The sequence below is a fragment of the Falco punctatus genome (assembly GCF_963210335.1).
Source record: "Falco punctatus genome assembly, chromosome: 4".
Taxonomy (NCBI): domain Eukaryota; kingdom Metazoa; phylum Chordata; class Aves; order Falconiformes; family Falconidae; genus Falco; species Falco punctatus.
The window spans coordinates 99,716,788-99,734,486 of record NC_137583.1 but is presented as its reverse complement, the minus strand read 5'-3'; the positions used below and the strand labels follow the sequence as shown (position 1 = coordinate 99,734,486).

General features: G+C 38.7%; 1 protein-coding gene across 6 annotated transcripts in view; it reads right to left on the bottom strand.

The window, feature by feature from the left end:
• CPNE4 (copine 4) overlaps positions 1–17,699 on the bottom strand; it is a 317,905-nt gene that overhangs the window by 49,918 nt on the left and 250,288 nt on the right. For 5 of the 6 annotated variants that reach the window (XM_080387243.1, XM_080387244.1, XM_080387242.1 and 2 more), the window contains 3 exons: positions 9,929–10,027; positions 688–774; positions 25–84 (listed from right to left, as the gene is read on the bottom strand). In XM_080387243.1, coding sequence (XP_080243369.1) covers positions 25–84; positions 688–774; positions 9,929–10,027 — 246 coding nt within the window. The remainder of the gene's footprint in view (positions 1–24; positions 85–687; positions 775–9,928; positions 10,028–17,699) is intronic. The other variant, XM_080387240.1, reaches the window with a different exon arrangement.

The window sequence follows — 17,699 nt, the reverse complement described above, 5'->3', positions numbered from 1 at the left end:
AAGTTAGAGAAGTAAGACACTTACTGTAAACTGTATTTGGCAGCCTCCCATGATATAATCTAAGAAAGAATGCATCTTGTGGATCTGCAGACAAGAAAGTAAGACATTCAGCTTAGCTTTGTACTTCTAAAACATCAGAGAACTGCCTGGAAAAAGTAAATTGAAAGAAGGGGAGGAACCAAATGAAAATAACGTAAATTAAGAAAGCATTAAATATAGATTGAGACCAAAACAAAAATGTAAACAGAGAAAATATCGAAATTCTAAAACCATAGAAAGGAAAATTCACATCAAAAGTAGAATTAAGCTCTGCTACTTCTCAGTGGGAAGTCAGTGGAAATTTTGCTATTGATTTAGGAGGAACAAGAGCAATTTTGTAGAAATGATGGAAAGATTAGAAGGGAAACACACAAAAGGCCAATTGGAAAGCCTGTAGGTATAAGAGTTTAGTGCTGCCTACTCCATTGCACAACAGCAGGGATCGGGCAAGAGAAATGAAGGAGCAGAGCTGGGGACAGTTAGTTTACTTTTGGGATTCAAGTCCTTGTCCTTACTTTTTGTAGTGAACCAGTTTCCATTGCTATTCTACTGGCAGTTCCACTTTGTTGTCTATATTTCCAAGCAACATTAAAAAATATTGCTGAGAGCTTAGTAAAGTAACAGCCAGAAAGCAAAATACTCATTTACCTTGCACTGGTTAAGGATGACAATGCCTGAGTTCTTGTAATTCTTCTTCTTTGCCTTGTACTTGGGGTTAATGCATTCCCATTGTACCTGTGAAAAACAGCAGTCACTGCTTGAAGGAAAAATTATGTACAAATTGAATAATAAACAAAAATGGCACTGTCTGATTTCCATAGTTGACTAAATCCTACCAAATAATGCTGCACGCAGAAGAAAAAAATGAAAACAAATAACTACACAGAGAATTATCTTAATAGAAAAGTTCCAGGGCAAATATTTGTCTTTGAACATACATGTGTGGACACAGCACTAAGAGAGATACCCAGAATCATGTGCCGTCATCTTCCAGTCTTGTAGGTTCAGGTGTTACATAAGCAAGATTGAGGATGTTTTGAGATATTTAAGAGGAGAAAAAAAGAGGGAACTTAATACAAATGACTTGGGGGAAGCAATCTGATGCATCGTATTAACTACAAAACTGTCTACACAGTAACACTAGTGTTTAGTTTTAAGCTGATGATTAGAGAAATTCTGATGAGAGATCATCTCGCTCTCTCTTGAAAGAGAGCAAAAGTTTCTCCTTTAAGTCCAACAGTAGAATAAAAAGCCAAGAAAATCAGTAAAAACTGCACGAAGCTGCAGTTAACTAATCACTGATATATTTGAAAATTATCCCTAGAGAAGATACTAAAACCTTTTCTTTGGAAAATGTTCTGATTGGTTTTATTTACAAATAGTCATTTTTACAGCAAAACTGTCCTACCTTGTTACTGAAATATGTTGTCTTGTTCCCATCATAACATCTCCCAGAGCCTTACTGACTTCCACTTCAACCATTCTGCCCTCCTCTGGTTTCAGGCAGATCGGTAAGGCCAACCTTTCAGACCCTGACTGCTGATGTCTAAAATATTATACGTGCCTCTTACTGCAGGAGTAAAATGTACGTTTGTACATGCAAGTATCTACTAGTATTTGTAAATCCAGAGTTGTATATGTAATGTGCTATTAAATACCATTAAGAACATTACTATTTTCTTTGAGGGGGGTGTTTTCAAGTGCTGGGAGAAAACATGTGACATTGAGTAACATAATGAATATATCTCCAAAGGGAACCATGATGGCCTATTATCTAAAAATCCCTATTATGACATTTTAAAATGAAACATATCTGTCTTCAGTGTTACAATACTTTGTCTGTAATGAAGACATTCATATAGAATCTGAGCAAAGTGTTTGAGCACATAAAACTGTTTTTTACCTTATGAACAGCCCAGTGATTTAATCAAGCTTCAAACAACTGCCTAACAGCAATTATTTGGATGTCTCTGAAGTATTTCATGCTTAGGGTTTTTTTTCAAATGTCAAAAAAGGGAAGCCAAAACATATGGCTTTGGAGCAATACGAGACCTTTTCTGCATAGGGGAGAAGTATTTTCATGACTGTTATTGGAGACAGGTGTCTGAGTGAAGAATGGGAAAAGACAAAAAAATATTCCAACTGCAGGAAGCACATCTGCTTGCTCTCCCAGTTAGCCTACAGCTCAATTATTTGTCTTGTGAAATGAATTTTCCAACTGAGAAGAAAGGCAGACACAGGCCCACATGTTCAGGGGAAATCCTCCATATGCATTTTTCCTCTACTCAAGAAGCAGTCAGGCTTAAGAAATAACAGCCCTTCTCTCTCCAAGAAAAAAGTGCGTTGTGTGACACAATGCCAGAGTGCAATAAGCTCATATTTGGGAAAGCAATCTGACAGCAAGGTAAAAGCACTGCCCACTCGCGTCTTGATATGTTGCTGTCTGGCAAAATGGTTTAGCATACAGTTCTCTCCAAACTTGTTGGAAGCATTCCTACAGAGAAATTGTGCTGACTGTATATTATAAAGAAATTGTTATATATTGAATAGAGAGAAAAAATGATTCAGGATTTGTGTTCCTTCTTTTGACAGTGACCTACACTGGGGAGACCTCATTGCTTTCCCCTGAATGCCCAAGGTGCACTTCCTTAATTTTATCATCCTCCAGTATGACCACTTTTCAATGTGCATGTTTAAACAAGGCCTGACCTATATCAGCCCTTACATTATGCACATAGTTCTTCTCCTTGGGTAAGGGATTATTAAAGCCTGATAAACCTTATGTTCATGTAATTGTTTTCTGGAAGATGTTTGCACTATATAAGGACCAAAGCACCATAAAACACTACTTCAGGGGAGAAAAACCTGTGCCTGTGGCCAGCCTCTCAGCTTCTCTGTGCTAACTGTAGAATGTAACTAGGAATGTTCACCTACTTTTGTAATGCATTTTGAGATATATGGATAACAATTCTCAGCAGCTATCTAAAGCTCATTAAAATATTCCATGTGTAAGTCACTAACATGTCATTGGCTGATGTGGATAGTAAAGCAAAAGAAAGACTAGCAAATTCCTAGAAAGTAGGAAAACAGAAAGAAATCATAGTAATTTTGTACCTGCTAAATCTGTTGATGTGATAGTATAAAGAATGGAAGGGAACAGGAGAGGAGAGGAGGGAGAAGATATTTCCCAATTCATAGCCTTAAAAAACCAGTAAGACTGTTTTACATGAAACTCTCAATCTTCACTTACCCACCAAGATACAGTTCTGACTTTGGCATTTCCACAGTTTGAGCTGGAGATGTGACAAGCATCATTTGAAGGAAATTCCATATACAGGCCTTGTCATATCACCAGCTCTCCTAAAGTGAACAGAGTTCAGAACACAGCTCTAAGCAGGTAAATAATAATGAGAAACAATTTTCAAATATTTTGCTTGCACTGTGAGGCCAACCTCAATTTTCAGTCTGTTCCTACTTTCCCAGTATTGATTTGGTATCTGACATTGTTTTTTATTGATTCATTTTTGTCTCTTAAATTAACTTTTCAGTTGAGAGGAAACTAAGGCAAAAGCCTGCAATCTGACACTAATGGTAACCATTATGAAGTTTGGATTCATCATCCTGAAAGTCACTTAGCATTTCCTCCAAATGCCTGGCACCTCTGAAATATGCAGGCTCTTTTCCTGTCAAACAACACAGTGAATCTGAAACAGAAAGCAACCTGGTTTTAACTAACTCCTGTTATTTTAATATAAGTACTGTTGCAAATGTTGGTAATGAACTGCCAGACCATACTGCTTTTCTGTTTCTGTTATACCCTGAAATCTAAACCACTGTGTGGAGAATTTCTGAATGTAAAGCTGACTCCATCCAGCTATCCTTCAGAGAAAGTCAGCAAACTAATGTTGACACTTGGAAGGTCCTAATGCTCTCATTACTGTAATGAGAAGACACAGGTCCCTCAGTGGGAGATGTTACTCTCTGCAGTGAAAGGTGCCGCCTTCCCAAACATCCCTACTCCTTCTCTTACCAAACCTTCAGAAGAGAAGAGCAAACAATGTGACCACCCACGCCACACACCAGTAAAAGGAAGTGGAGGTGACTAAATGCAGGCAACTGTTGTACAACCAAAATTTTGACAGTATGTGGCTACCAATAGCACAAGTTATTCAGAAAAAGAAACGAAGGTGTCGAGAGTTTCATGTACTGTAAGGCAAGAGAAATCATCATATATAGCAGTCACTTTCTCTGGGATACCATGCTTGCACACTGGGACATTGGGTAGTCCTGCCAGGAAAGGGCTAGAGAGCTACTGCAAAGCTTGGGTTATCATTAGCATGTTCTCTTGCCTCCCCTGCTTTTTTTTCTCTCTTGTTCCTTCATGTACAGCTACTGCAACAAATTGCACAGCTTGTAAATAGGCATCACGGTCTAATGGACAAGGTGAAAAACCCCCATCGACAGCAGGCAGTGTTATATCCTGCATTATCCTTTTCTGACACCTCAAGAAAGGCAAGTCACTTTTAAGCAAACTGCAACTCCTCTTGCCTGAAAGGATAGTTTATTCCTGCCGTCCCTTTAGGCAAGAGGACAGTATGGGTTGTTGGTTTTTTTTTTTTTCCTTCTGTCCCAGAAATACATTCACCATGGGAGAAGAGCTGCTTTTAATCACTATTAGAAGTTTCCTCTGGAAATTTGCACCTAGGGCATGCCATGAGAATCCAAGCATTTCTTGTTTCCTGAGCCAAGCCCCCAGCCTCACCCACGCTCCTGAGGTGGCACCACTGGTTGATGGGATCGCATGGATATGGCAGGTGCCTGACATGGCTGCACCCTCCTCCGAGGCCTCTGCTGCCCTCTCTGGGGCCTGCAGCAACTGCTGAGGTTGCAGACAGTCCTGGATGAACTTGACTGTCTCCTGATAAAACTAGGTATGGAAATGTCCACTGGTGTCAATAAACTCCTTGGTCCACTACCAAAGGCTTTTAAAGGTCCATGCACATTCACCTGACACAAAGGCCCTGAGCGAAGGCCACAGTCAGATATCTGGGCAAACAGGTGAACCTGACCCAGATCCCCGCAGGACCCCATGCAATCCTGTTCACCTCAGCAGCCTTCCTCAGCCCCTGAAAACACACTGAACTTGTGGGAATGCCACATGTGGAGATTGGAAGTGCAGCAGGGTTTCTTCCTCCCCTTTCCGTGTGTGCATGTGTGTATACACACATGTCCATTTTTATGTAATATAGGAACAGATTTTTCTCTTACGTAACTCCCATGCTGCATTGGGATCCAGGTGGTTTATGTTTCTGTGACTTCCCCCCCCAGTCCTTCTGGCTTTATTGCCTCCATTAAAAAAAAAACAACTGACTTTTTTCTCATTAGCAGAGGATTTCTCCTTTCAACTATGAAAAGCTTTAACAGTCTGCAAATTTTTATCAAGCTTTTCTAGTCTTGTATTAAAATGTTTGATAGATTAATATTAGAACACCTTATGAAATTGCCACTGTACACACATATTAAAAATGTATATTATGCATATATTTGGAACAAATCTTAAGCATACAATAAACTCCAAGTATTTACCAGTATTTCACTAAAAATACAACTGTCACAAAGAGGGATGCACTTGTTCTTACTTTGTTTTCTTGTGTCAAGACTAAGGTGAAGGAGTAAAACGATGAATTTTGGAATGGTGGAAAATGTTAAATAGAAGGTTTAGAAATGCCTGCTTCAGATGTGCATTTGAACAACAGCATGTTTTTGTACTGTTTTTTGTTGGTGGTCAGTATGAAAACAGGCTAGGTGTCAGAATGTAACGGTCTGTGACAACAAGGTAATTATTACAGAACAGAAACACACAACAAGCTATTATCCTGAGGTTGTTCATGATTAAGAAGTCTTCTTAAACAGTGTGAATTAATTTCATCTGTACCACCAACCAAAGACCAACAAACATTCCCATAATTCAGTCCTTTCAGTCATGGAGAAGCAACTGTCACTCTAAAGAAGTCATAATTCAAGACCTGTGAATATCGACCAAGACCTGCCACGTTTAGAAAAGGAATTCATAAACTACTCATGCCACTTCTGATAAAAACAAGTCATCAGTCCTTCAGATAGGGAATCTGCTCTCCTTCCTTCACACAGTACTGGTACAACCACCAGCAAGCTGCCAGTGCTAGATTCACAATATTTATCTAAATGATGCCTGGTCTCAGACACAAATTCTCAAAAATCTCACAGTGGAGGCAAGCCAGCAAGCCAACCATAAAATTACCAGATCAGAGGCTGACACTCAAAACTTGGGATAATCAGTATGCAGCCCAGGGATGGAATTGAAACAGTCTTAAGAGCACCGTCACCTCCTGTAAGTAAGCAGGTGACACATACATATTCTCATCACCTCAAGTGGTTCTGTAGTGGTTGACAGATGGGCTACAAGATACTTCTATCATGTAGCTAAGAATGGAGCTTGAAGAATGGGTCAGAATACTCTGTGTTTTCTGGAGGACAAAATATGTACAATTAAAAGGCAACTTCAAGATCCTTGTCAAATGCTCCATAGATGAGGTGAACTGATGAAATGATGATAAGTACTAGCAGTTCACAGATAACACACAGTTCTTCCTGCTCCCCAGCACAAACTGTGTCACTCCCACTCTTACTGCTTAATGCACTTATGACAACTTGCGAAGCTGATACAAACTAATACAGACATTGCTGATGAGCAGAGAGAGAGAGCTGTGCCACTGGTGTAGCCTTCAACACCGCACAGATTTGCAGCTGGAGCTTAAGGAGAGTTCCTGGATCCCCTGTCAATGATAAATATTCCCTCCTGTTCTGTGCAGTTGCCTGGGAGAGTGAAAAACCCTGGCTGACAATCGCTTGGGTGTTTTGATTATCTTTTGATTACCTTTTGACAGATCTATAGCAATGTACTAGAGCTGGCCATGAAACCTACTGCACAAAAGAAAATATAACCAGAATAAGATCCTTCATAGTATCTCCTTAGCAACTCAAACAGGGATGTCAGACCTGAGTTCTGCTCTTTACACTGGTTTCCACAGCATCTGAGATGAAATTCCAAGTTTTGGTCCTCATCTTCAACACTCACTGTTGCGATGCTATGTGAAAGAATGCTTAATACCATGGGCTGGTGGATGTAGCTGGCGGTTTTATTCCTCTGACTAAAAGAAGTACTACATGGAAAACAACATTTTCCGGTCTGTTATGAAGGAATCTCTTCTAGGAACAAAGGACTGCATCTAACCTCCTTATCACCTCACCCACGTGTAATTACATTTCTCTGATGTGGCCTTCCTTATTAGAAATACCTAGCAACACATCCACTTGAAGGCAGAACACCTCCCTCTTCCTTTATCATTCCCTTAAGGTTTACTAAACCCCCTTTATTCAAAGTAAACACTCTGTTGCACATGGTTTTTCTTTGGGAAGAATAAAACTAAGGAAAAAAACTGACAAATGCTTATCACATTACTTAATGTTGCACAAAGGATGTTGAGATAAACTATGCACTAAGATGTATTTATGGGGTCCACAGCTAATGGCATATATTGCCTTTAGAAGCAACAGTTATTCCTGGTGAATCAATAAAAGGAGATAGGAGGAAGGGAGGGAGGGAGGGAGAGAATAGAGAAAAAGGATAGAGGATGAGGGAGGGAGAGGCAGAGGGAGAGATAAAGAGAGAAAGGGAAAGGGAAAATGCTCTCTGGGCTCCAGCCAAGTAACAAGTGACATGGTCTCCCACACAAGCAACCTCTCCTGTACAACATGTGATTACAACACTTTTTCCATAATAGCTATATCATTTTCACTAGGATCTGCTCAAACTTCCTATTGTTTGCACTTACCTATCATGCTATTAGCGCTCACTGAAGCCTGCTTTCATCAGGTGCAACAGCCATCTAGCATGTGCATGCATATTTTTTGAGCGATATTTATTAGCCACTTAAATGACAATTACCTACTATCTTATTGACTAAATCTTGTTTTCCTCTAACTAGACTACAAATCAAGGATTACAAAAGAGGGGGGAGAAGTACGAATTCTCACATTGGTGGCAATTATGTCCTATGAGAATGGCTATAACAACATCATTGGGTTTTGCAGGTGCAAGCCCACAGAATAACTGCACAGTAACAGAATGAGAGCAACAAGAAAGAAATAATGCCATTATGCCTTAGGCATGTGGAGGAGAAAAAACTGCACTTTTGTAGTGAAAAGCAGATTGCAACATTACAGGTAAAAGGCAGCCAGTGGAATGCCAAATGGTAGGCCCTTAGCAAGACAAAGGTTCAGACACTTAAAGCATTGCACAACATGAAAACATTCCTGGATGGCACTCTGATACTGCTGTGTCAACTGAGAACAAGAATTGACAAATGGCTGCACTAACTTCTTGTGCCTCTGAAAGAGTAATCATCCTTTTTGCTAGCTGATGATGAAAAGAGTGGACTGTTTCTCCATCGTAATAAAGAATATATATTCTTCACAGCCATTCCTGGCACTCTGGACTGCAAATCTCGTCTTGGCCAACAAGCTGTCTGTTCGGGAAGGACTGCAATGCTCTTTTGAAGGCATTTACATTGGAAATACACACCCTTTACCACTCTCACACAGTCCCTTTCCCAGCTGCAGGTATTTGTATGCAAAATTGGAGTGTTGTCACATCACTGGCCTTGTTAATGTTATTCACACTGGAATCTCTTTACCTCTTTAGGTATATTTACTAAAATTTTTAGTTCAAAATTTTCAGTTTTTTAAATTGAGTTTGGTTTAAGTTTTCATCCTCCGACTCAATTTCAGAGAACAAAACTGGGTTTCATTTACACTCAGGTTCTGTTCAGAAGTTATTTGTAATGGATTAATATATGACTGATATATAACAACAGTATTTTACGCACATGAGCAACATTTGCTAAACTCTAGGTTGTTCTAATTCTAAGAACATGAATAGAAAATATCTAGAAGACTCATAAAAACTACTCGACCTATGGAATAGCCTAACTGCTTGCCATTTATTAAACATCTGTTGACTCTTCGATAGCTTTCTATTAACACACTATAAACAAAACCTTAATATAAAGCCCAAATAAAGCTTATTAGGCATTTGTGTTTGGTTTTGAGATCACATGAAGCAGTGAACATAAATTCTCAGCAGATTAGAAAGTCAACATTTTTAACTCCCTCTCAGAGAATTTATCAAAATTAACACCTTCAGGAGTAAGTAATAAGAGGAAATGACAATTTCTGGAATTAGATATGTTAAATTATTTATCATATTCAATAATTACCATCAACTTCAATTTGAAGGGATCAGGCTGACATAAGTGAAATTATTAATAAACTAACAATTTAATTTTCCCTTAGGATTGTAATTCATGAGATATTTAGGAAATCGATTACTTTCATCATGATGGATTCAAGTGAGAGCTGGCAGCAATGAATGCAGCACATGAGAAAGAGAGAAAGACAGAATGACCCTCACTCATTAGAGGCCTTTAGGTCAGTAGGGCAATGCTTCAAGTACCCAGACTGTGCATCTGCTTTGCCATAACAGCACAGCAACTCACAGAAAACATGTGCTTGGGCTCAAAGGATATAAATCTTAGCAGAAAGAAATGCCTGCAGAATGTGAACTAGAAAAAGACCCTAAGTATTTCAGGCATGGAAGTACGGGAAAGGCTGCTTTTTACATTTTCAGATTACCATGTCCAGATAACAGTAAAACTTAAAGGAGAGATCAACACAGCAACTAACTTCTGAGACGATGAGTCAATATCACTTGCTTTATTACAGTATTGTCTGAGGGACACTGCTCTACAAAGCTTACATATTGAGACTGCTTGGGTGGTTTCCAACTTACCTGTCTTCCTTCCATAGCTCCTCGCATTTCCTTGAATGTCGAGCTAAATTCTCCAATGAAGTCATGCTTTCCATTCGAATCCCAGTCCCAAACTATGCACTGGGTAGACAAAGGGGAGAAGAACAAAAGAGCACATTTTTCTTTAGCTAGAGAACAGGTTTTATTGAAAAATACTACAGGAGAAATTATAATACGCATTGCGTGGAGTGTTTTACCCAGAAAGAAATCACAAGATATAATAAAATCATATCCTTGTCTGGATCAAAATGTAATGACAAGCGGAATTTCAACACAGCTTGCTACTGACGAAAGCACATTTATGTATTTTAGAAAGAAATGATTCCTTGACTCCATCTTTTTGCTAGGTGTAAAAACACAGGATTGTGTGTATTAGCATGTTCATGGTCAAATGGCGTCCTGAATTAAGGGTAACTTACCTCATTGAAGTGCTTTACAAATATAAATCAGTATTCATAAGACTAGTTGTTGTGGGCAAAAATTACCATTATCATTTTTACAGGCAGTGAAGGTGAACCAATAGTTATAATTATTTGCAATGGCTTTGAATTTATAGATGTCAGTGTTTGGTGCCCCTATCTTGGCTTTTTTTCCAGTGTTGCTCAACAGTGAATATTCAAGCCAAACCCTGCCAGTAAAAATTCCTAAATTCATGCATAAACATGAATATGTTAATGAGTTTGAGCCGTGAGAATTTTATTTTACAGATATTGCTAAATACAATTCAGCTAGCCAAGACTGAAGCACATAGCAATAGCTACATGCTTTGCTAAATATTAATTTTAAAACTGGCCTAAAGACAACAAAGGGGCTCACAACTTTAAAGAACAATATTCCCGAATTCAGCCTCATTGGTCTCCCTAGATAAAAGCTCACATACATTGACAGGTTCAGGAGGCCTTTACTGAAAATGTCCTGCTACAAAGTATCTTTTCTTACTATTTTTTTTAAAGCAGTAATGCATCAAAGCCCTCTGCATTGTCACATGAGGAGTGTACTGCCATTTGGCTATCAGATGACTTTGAGGGGAACTTCGACTTCCTACTGAGGGCTAGAGTCCTCTAGGTCTGCGCATGGGTGTAAGGTGAGGACGGAACTGGTGGAAGTAGTTGAGGAGTTCCCTACTGAGAAAGGCAGGAATGAAACATAACTGGGGGTGGCAGGGCTGCAATAGTGGGGTACCAGGCTTAACAACAGTGGGTTTTATCAGGCCACTTTGTCTCAATGAGGCTCAGTGCTTTTAACCCAGCTCTGGTGGTCAGAAAACACAAGAAGAAGCACCTCAGAGAGTCCTCAAGCCATTTGAAGGTTGCTTGGTCCCAAGGGGCACTTTGAGTTCACCCAAAGGGGAACTGAAATTATTGGACCTCAGGTGGATCTTCAGTGTTAAGTATTTCCAGGAAAACATTTCATTGAAACAGACTTCCATGTCCACCAGCTATGCTTTCTAACCAGCCTGAATAATCCAGTCAAAGCTGGTATGTGAGCACCGTAGCCAATCCCTTTTCACCACCAAACTAGTGGTTTGTAAATTCACTTTGAGGATAGAGGGAAGAACTCTATAGAAAGCTTGAGGTATGGGCAAAATGACTGAATTCTTTGAGTGAGAGCAAGAAAACAAACAAAGTTCCAGGAGAAAGACTGTCTAAAACAATTTAATTCACTACATTCGGGGTCTCTCACAAAGTTAGCCTTAATGGATGTTTATCACCTAACATCCTCTCACCACAGCCATAAATTAATAAATAGCATCTTCCACACAAATGTTTGTCCATGTGAGGTCCACGGACTTGAAACACAGGTAGGTCTACATCTAAGCCAGCTACCTGAATTTATTATGCTGTTAAGTGCCCAGGCACCTTATTTGCCTTTGTAGAAGCAACACAGGTGGTGATCTTACTAAACTCATACCCAGAGCTCCTCCAGGCAGTATACCATCACTGATGTTATCATTTAGATTCCTTCTTTTTTAATAATTAGTCTAACTTTCTTTTGAACTTTCAACATTGTTTCACTTAGCCCCAGGAAGAGATTTGGTTTGAAGCAAGGGAAATTTCTTTGATCCCCATAGTAGACGTCCAGTAGCAGTACAAAGGACTGCCTATAGGGAAAGAGTACAAGTATACCTGTTATTGCTACTGACATGAATCAGTTGAAAGAGTTCCTGGTCAGGCAAAGACCTGGTTCTTGAGCCTTCTGTTACCTTTCCATCCTATCACCTGCAATTTTACCATTTTTGTTTCATAGAGCTTGAAAGAGCTTCATTTTCTTTTCCTGAGAAATTTATTGTTGATATAAATTCATCAATTTTTATTGAAATTACTATCTAAATATTTAATGAAAAATAGATTCATGGATGAAGCATGATTTAAAATTTTTTTGTTTTCTGTAATGATTGTGAAAATAAGATTTAAGATCCTAAAATGTTAAGGAAAAAGATTTGTCAAAATTTCATAGTAAAATTGATATGAATGTGCAAAAAGTATAGTTTTAGTAATGTTGGCAACTTTTCCAAAGATGTTTTTGAAAAAATGGCTATTTCAAAAAGAAAAAACAACAACCCTTATTGTGAAATTTTCCAACCAGATTTACTTTCCAGGTTCTATCTTTAAACTCTATAGGAGCATAAATACAAGAACAGACCCAAGGTTATCAGAGACTTCCATGAAAAAGTACTTTGAAAAAATTCTGTTTGGATGCTTGCTCTTATGAGGAAGGAAAAGCTCAGAGTGCTGATTTGTGGTTAGAATTTTAACCGGAGGTGAGCAAAGTTAAATTACATTTAAAACGTCCACCCAACAGGAATCCAACTGCTTTTTCAGTCAAGCTAGAGGTTTTCTAACTTTAGCTTTCAGAAAGTCAGATGGTACTTTAATCTTCATATTGGCTTCATGGAAAAGACAAACAATTACAGTATTATCTCAATGCCATTTGCACAATTAGAGCTAAGGGAGAAGGGTGGTCCCTACAAGTACATCCATTACAACTTCTTTTTCTTTTCAGAGTTTCACATCTGGCCATAGAAACGTATTGTTATTCTCAACAACAAAAACATGTTGTACACAGTAATGATTCTGCATTTGAACTGTATGTGAAAAGTATTTCTGAAACATATAAATACTAGACCTCAGAATTTTTATAAAAACTCAGTCAGACAGATAAAATAAGCAGGGAAAGACCTTTACAAATAATCCAGAATCAGGTAAAGAATAGAGGTGAGAACCAAAGAATTATTCCCCTATGATATACTTTACAGTTGTTTGAGGTTTGTTTCTTTTTTTTTTTTTTTTTTAAGAAGGCCCTATGTGCTTTTCAAATCAAATCCTCCACAAAACATTCTTTATCTTTAGGCAAACCTTAATATGCTCTTTGGGTGTGTACTTTTACAGGTTGCTTAAGCAGAAGATTAACAGTATACCTATTTTACATATATACACACACACTCTCTCTCTCTCTCTCTCTCTATATATATATATAGTACTATATACTACACTCTATTAAAAGTCTCATTAAGAAGGCTTTCCATATGTTTCATTTTAAACATCGGTAAATCAGTGTTCAGATAACTGGTGAAAGAATTCAGTCTCCTACCTATTGGTTACGGGCTCAAATGCAGGGAATAAAAACATCTGTCCAATGCTGCATGGTGTTGAAATAGCACTGACTGGAGTGATGGAGAACATCTTCCACCCTTGCATGGTGCTTCTTCCCTCCCCAAAATACCTGCTGAGTGCAGGTAGAGGGAACACTGCTTCAGGCCCTCTCAAGGCAAGGCGCTGTGCCTTACAGAGCTAACCAGCAGACTCAGTTAAGAGGACATCAGAGGATCACTTCTGGGTATCCACATCTTCATTCCTTCAGCTTTTTTTGTAAATAGCTCAAAAGGAAAGATTTCCTTTCAGGCTGAAATTGAACTTTTCAATGGAGAAAGGAGGGAGAAAGGTAGATTTTAAAAAGAAAAAGGTATCTCAGGTTGATGCAGATGGAAAATTTCCCTGATTTTATTTCTGTTCAGCTTTTTCACCAAGTGTAGATTTTAACACTCTCACTACAAAGGGAACTTCTGGGCAGCATGCAAGAAAAACTGCACTGGCACTGGAGCTACAACAGCATGGGCTCCTCTGGCTGAATTTCCTAATGCTTCTTGGAAGATGGCAGCCAGATTAATCTTCCTACCTCTGTGTGATCACAAAAACTCACTTGCACAATTTTTGATTTTAATATATATTTCACAAAAGCATTATCTGGACCATCCTCCAGCTCCAGCCAATACTGATAATCCGTGATGTGATGATGCCTAGAAATAAAGAAACCAATTTCTCTATGCAATGTCTCCCACAGAGTGAGGCAGTTTTCCTCTTTGATAATTCAACAGCAAAAAAAGAATTACTACCTCAGATCCAGATCATATGATCCAAACTCAGGTTTTAAAGTTTAATTTATGTGATCTAACTTGAGACAAGAAAGTGGTGTTCCAAATCTCAATATGAAAGTCAGACTATGTTTTCACTGAGCTAAATTCTTGTACAAGTGTCATGAAAAAATTCTTCCCATGCTCACCTAGCTTTAATCACAAGAAAATCTAAGAGAAAGGATTGACTACTGTAAAGTATGCTTTTGTGTGTCGGTGTCTGTAAGTACTGAGATAATTTTCCCTATACACCTTTAGGGAAATGCTTCAAGCTATTTGTCCCCATTAGACTGTCACAATCACAGAACTATTATATACAGCACCTTTGGGCAGGGGTAATGGAGAGACTTGTAACTTAACCTTCCAATTTATGAACCAGCCCAAAACATGCTCCAAAGATTAGTTTCTAAAAGACTGGCAGTGAATCTCATGACTAAATCCTATCTGGAAGCAGCTGACAGCCAGACCATGGAAATGTACTTCTTGAAAATAATCCAATTAAGTTTTTCCCCAGCTGGCCAGACACTGCAGTTCATAGCATGCACAAAGCCAGCAAAAACTAGAAAATTCCCAGTCTTCCCAGGCTGAGTTTCTTCAGCTCTGTGTATACTCAAAGTCCAATTATGAAACGTTAGTATGCCTTGCCATCTGGTTGAGGAGGTATAGTGTTAGACAGTCCTCCTGAAAACATAAGATTCTTCTGTGTGTTGTTACTTCAGTATCTATCCCGATACTCAGTAAGGAGTGGAAGGAATACCTTTCAAGGAAAAGAACTGTCTTTGTCCATTAATTGCCTGTAGTGCCTAGCTAGGTGTTGGGGGAACAGAACTGAACAAGAGTGGTTTAAATTCTGAACAGAAACTGTCTTGGATGGATTTTCCTGGCATTTCTGTGAAACAAGGTATCTTGTGGCTAGGCAAGAAGAAGAATGCTTGAATGTAATAAGTAATGGACTTGAATGTAATGAGGTATAGCCTGGTAAGTTATAAAGTTCTTACCTAAGTTCAACTCTAAACTAAAATAACATGACAATAATTTTTAGGTAGAGTTTATGTGACACTTACTATCTCTCAAATAAATGAAGTCTTGACCCAAATGTCACTGACCTACTCTAATTCTAGAATCACTTTGAGCTGCAGGTGGTACGAGGTGGCAAAAGGCTACAAACAGAAACTCTTCTTCAGTTCACTCTCTAGGATGAGTGACAACATAAAAAGAAAGAAAGAAAGAAAGAATAAAAAATACTCATAAAAGCCAGAGAAAGTGGAAAAAAAAATCTCAGAAAAAAATTTACTTGATCATCAAAGTGCTTTTTCTGGAACAGTCTCTCTCTCTCATCAGGGTTATTATTACTTGATAACGAAGTAAACCTCCTACTGTACCTCCCTGAAGTATATGTACCCCACTTGGAATACTTCAAAGAAGGTCTTTTTATAGGAAGGCCTTTATCCACTACCTACCCATTCTCCTAACTTGGGTATGAGAAAAGCTACACAAAACTTTCAGTAAAAAAGCTAGAACACTTCATTTTATCCTGTTTCTGCAGTCATCATGTTCCAAGGCCAAATTCTAAATTAAACACATCACGACCCTGGGTTACATGCTGGAGAATACCTGTATAGAGATTTGCTCTTTCCTGCTGTATATTAAATTCTTCACTCTGCTGCTTTTTTTTTTTTTTTTCATCCAAGCTGGCCATCACAGTTTTTTTCACTAGTTGCGCTTCTCCAAAAAGTTAAAATAAACTTTTTATGGCTCATTTCAGATTTCCTCTGAAGTTGGGCTCCAGTGAGAACACAATGAAGCAGCTGAAACGAACCTTTGTTTCTTGCGAGCCTCTCACTAAACTAAAGCTTTTTTCAGAGCACTGTAGATACAATATTCGAATTTTTCCTCTTAGAAAGATTAACTCAATTCTTCAAACTAAACTGCTCAAAACCCCCTGGGCTAATGGGGGGAAAAGAGCTCGAACCCTATACTATTAGGCTATCTGCAGCCCCTGTGAGGCCCATCTGGAAGCAACTTTCAAAATTTTCTTCTTGACTACAAAGCCTCATCCTTTTTGAATACTAATCTTCGGTTCTGAATGGACCAATACTCATCAATTCACCAGTGCAGCTGAGTTTGCTCCATAAGCATTAGGTGAAATCCTGGCTGCACTGCAGACAATGAGACCTTTCCTATTAAATTCCACAAGTGCCAGGATTTCATCAATACCTTTGTTCCTCCTGTACATGGATGGTGGTAATTGGTATTTTGAAAGTTGACAGGGTTGTATTGGATTCAGATCCTTTGCCCGTTGAAGGAGACTTGAGAAAGACAGTCATTGATAGCTTCTCTTGGTTAATCGTGAGTGATTCAGCATTCCCTTCAACATGCTGCAGTAAGTACAGCACCCAAGACAGTCAAAACACAAAGGGAAATAATCTTCCCGTGGAATCTAAATATATGGGGAGTTTGGTTTTAAAATCATCTGCTTGGGAGAGAAGAGTGGATGGAAGGCGAATTCTTACTTTTCTACAAAAAGTGGCAGGTTCTCTGATTCAAGATCAGAGTGAGTGAGTCATATTTTATTGACAGCTGTGATATGACACCAGCCTAAGCCTATTTCACCTCTTGCTGAATGAAAACAGGGACTGTTTACAGAGCTGTTATCACCAAGGCAGTCTCTCTACATCACCATAAGATACTTGAGCACATCGGTAGTGGCTCAGCAATGACGGGAAGCCTCACAGTTGGATGTTGTCTCTTCTTGACAGGTCACCGCAAGTAAGAACCATCTGGGTCATTCCAAAACCAATTACTTAAAACCATAGCTTGTCGATTACCCTTATTTTTATTACAAGGGTGCCTAGGAGCCTCAAACATAGATCCTTCACCCTGTTCAGTGCTGACAAATGAACCTCAGAGATATTCCTCTGAAACAGAGAAATATGCTGTAAGTTACATAATTTGAGGGACAACTTGTAACTGGATTTTCAATAACTCTGTAGGTTTTGAGGGTGACAACATAAATAAGCTTCTACTTTGCAGTCATAGTTAGGTTTATGCAACAAAATCCTCAGTATATATACCAGAAACTGTGCAGTTACTAATCATGGATATGAATGTGCACTTTGATTTGTGCACTGGCCTAAAATAGAGGTCTGTACAGTTGTAATGCATGCCTATACATTTATTAGAAACTACACTTTCTTTATGTTAAGGGCAAAGAACTCCACATTAATTACATTTCTTTTTTCCTGTTTCCTCACCCAAAACACCCCTAGTAGCTTAATAAGCAACACAGAAATGGGACAATTTTTCAGTATCCTGCTTGTGTTCATGAAGACGTAGCTGTCC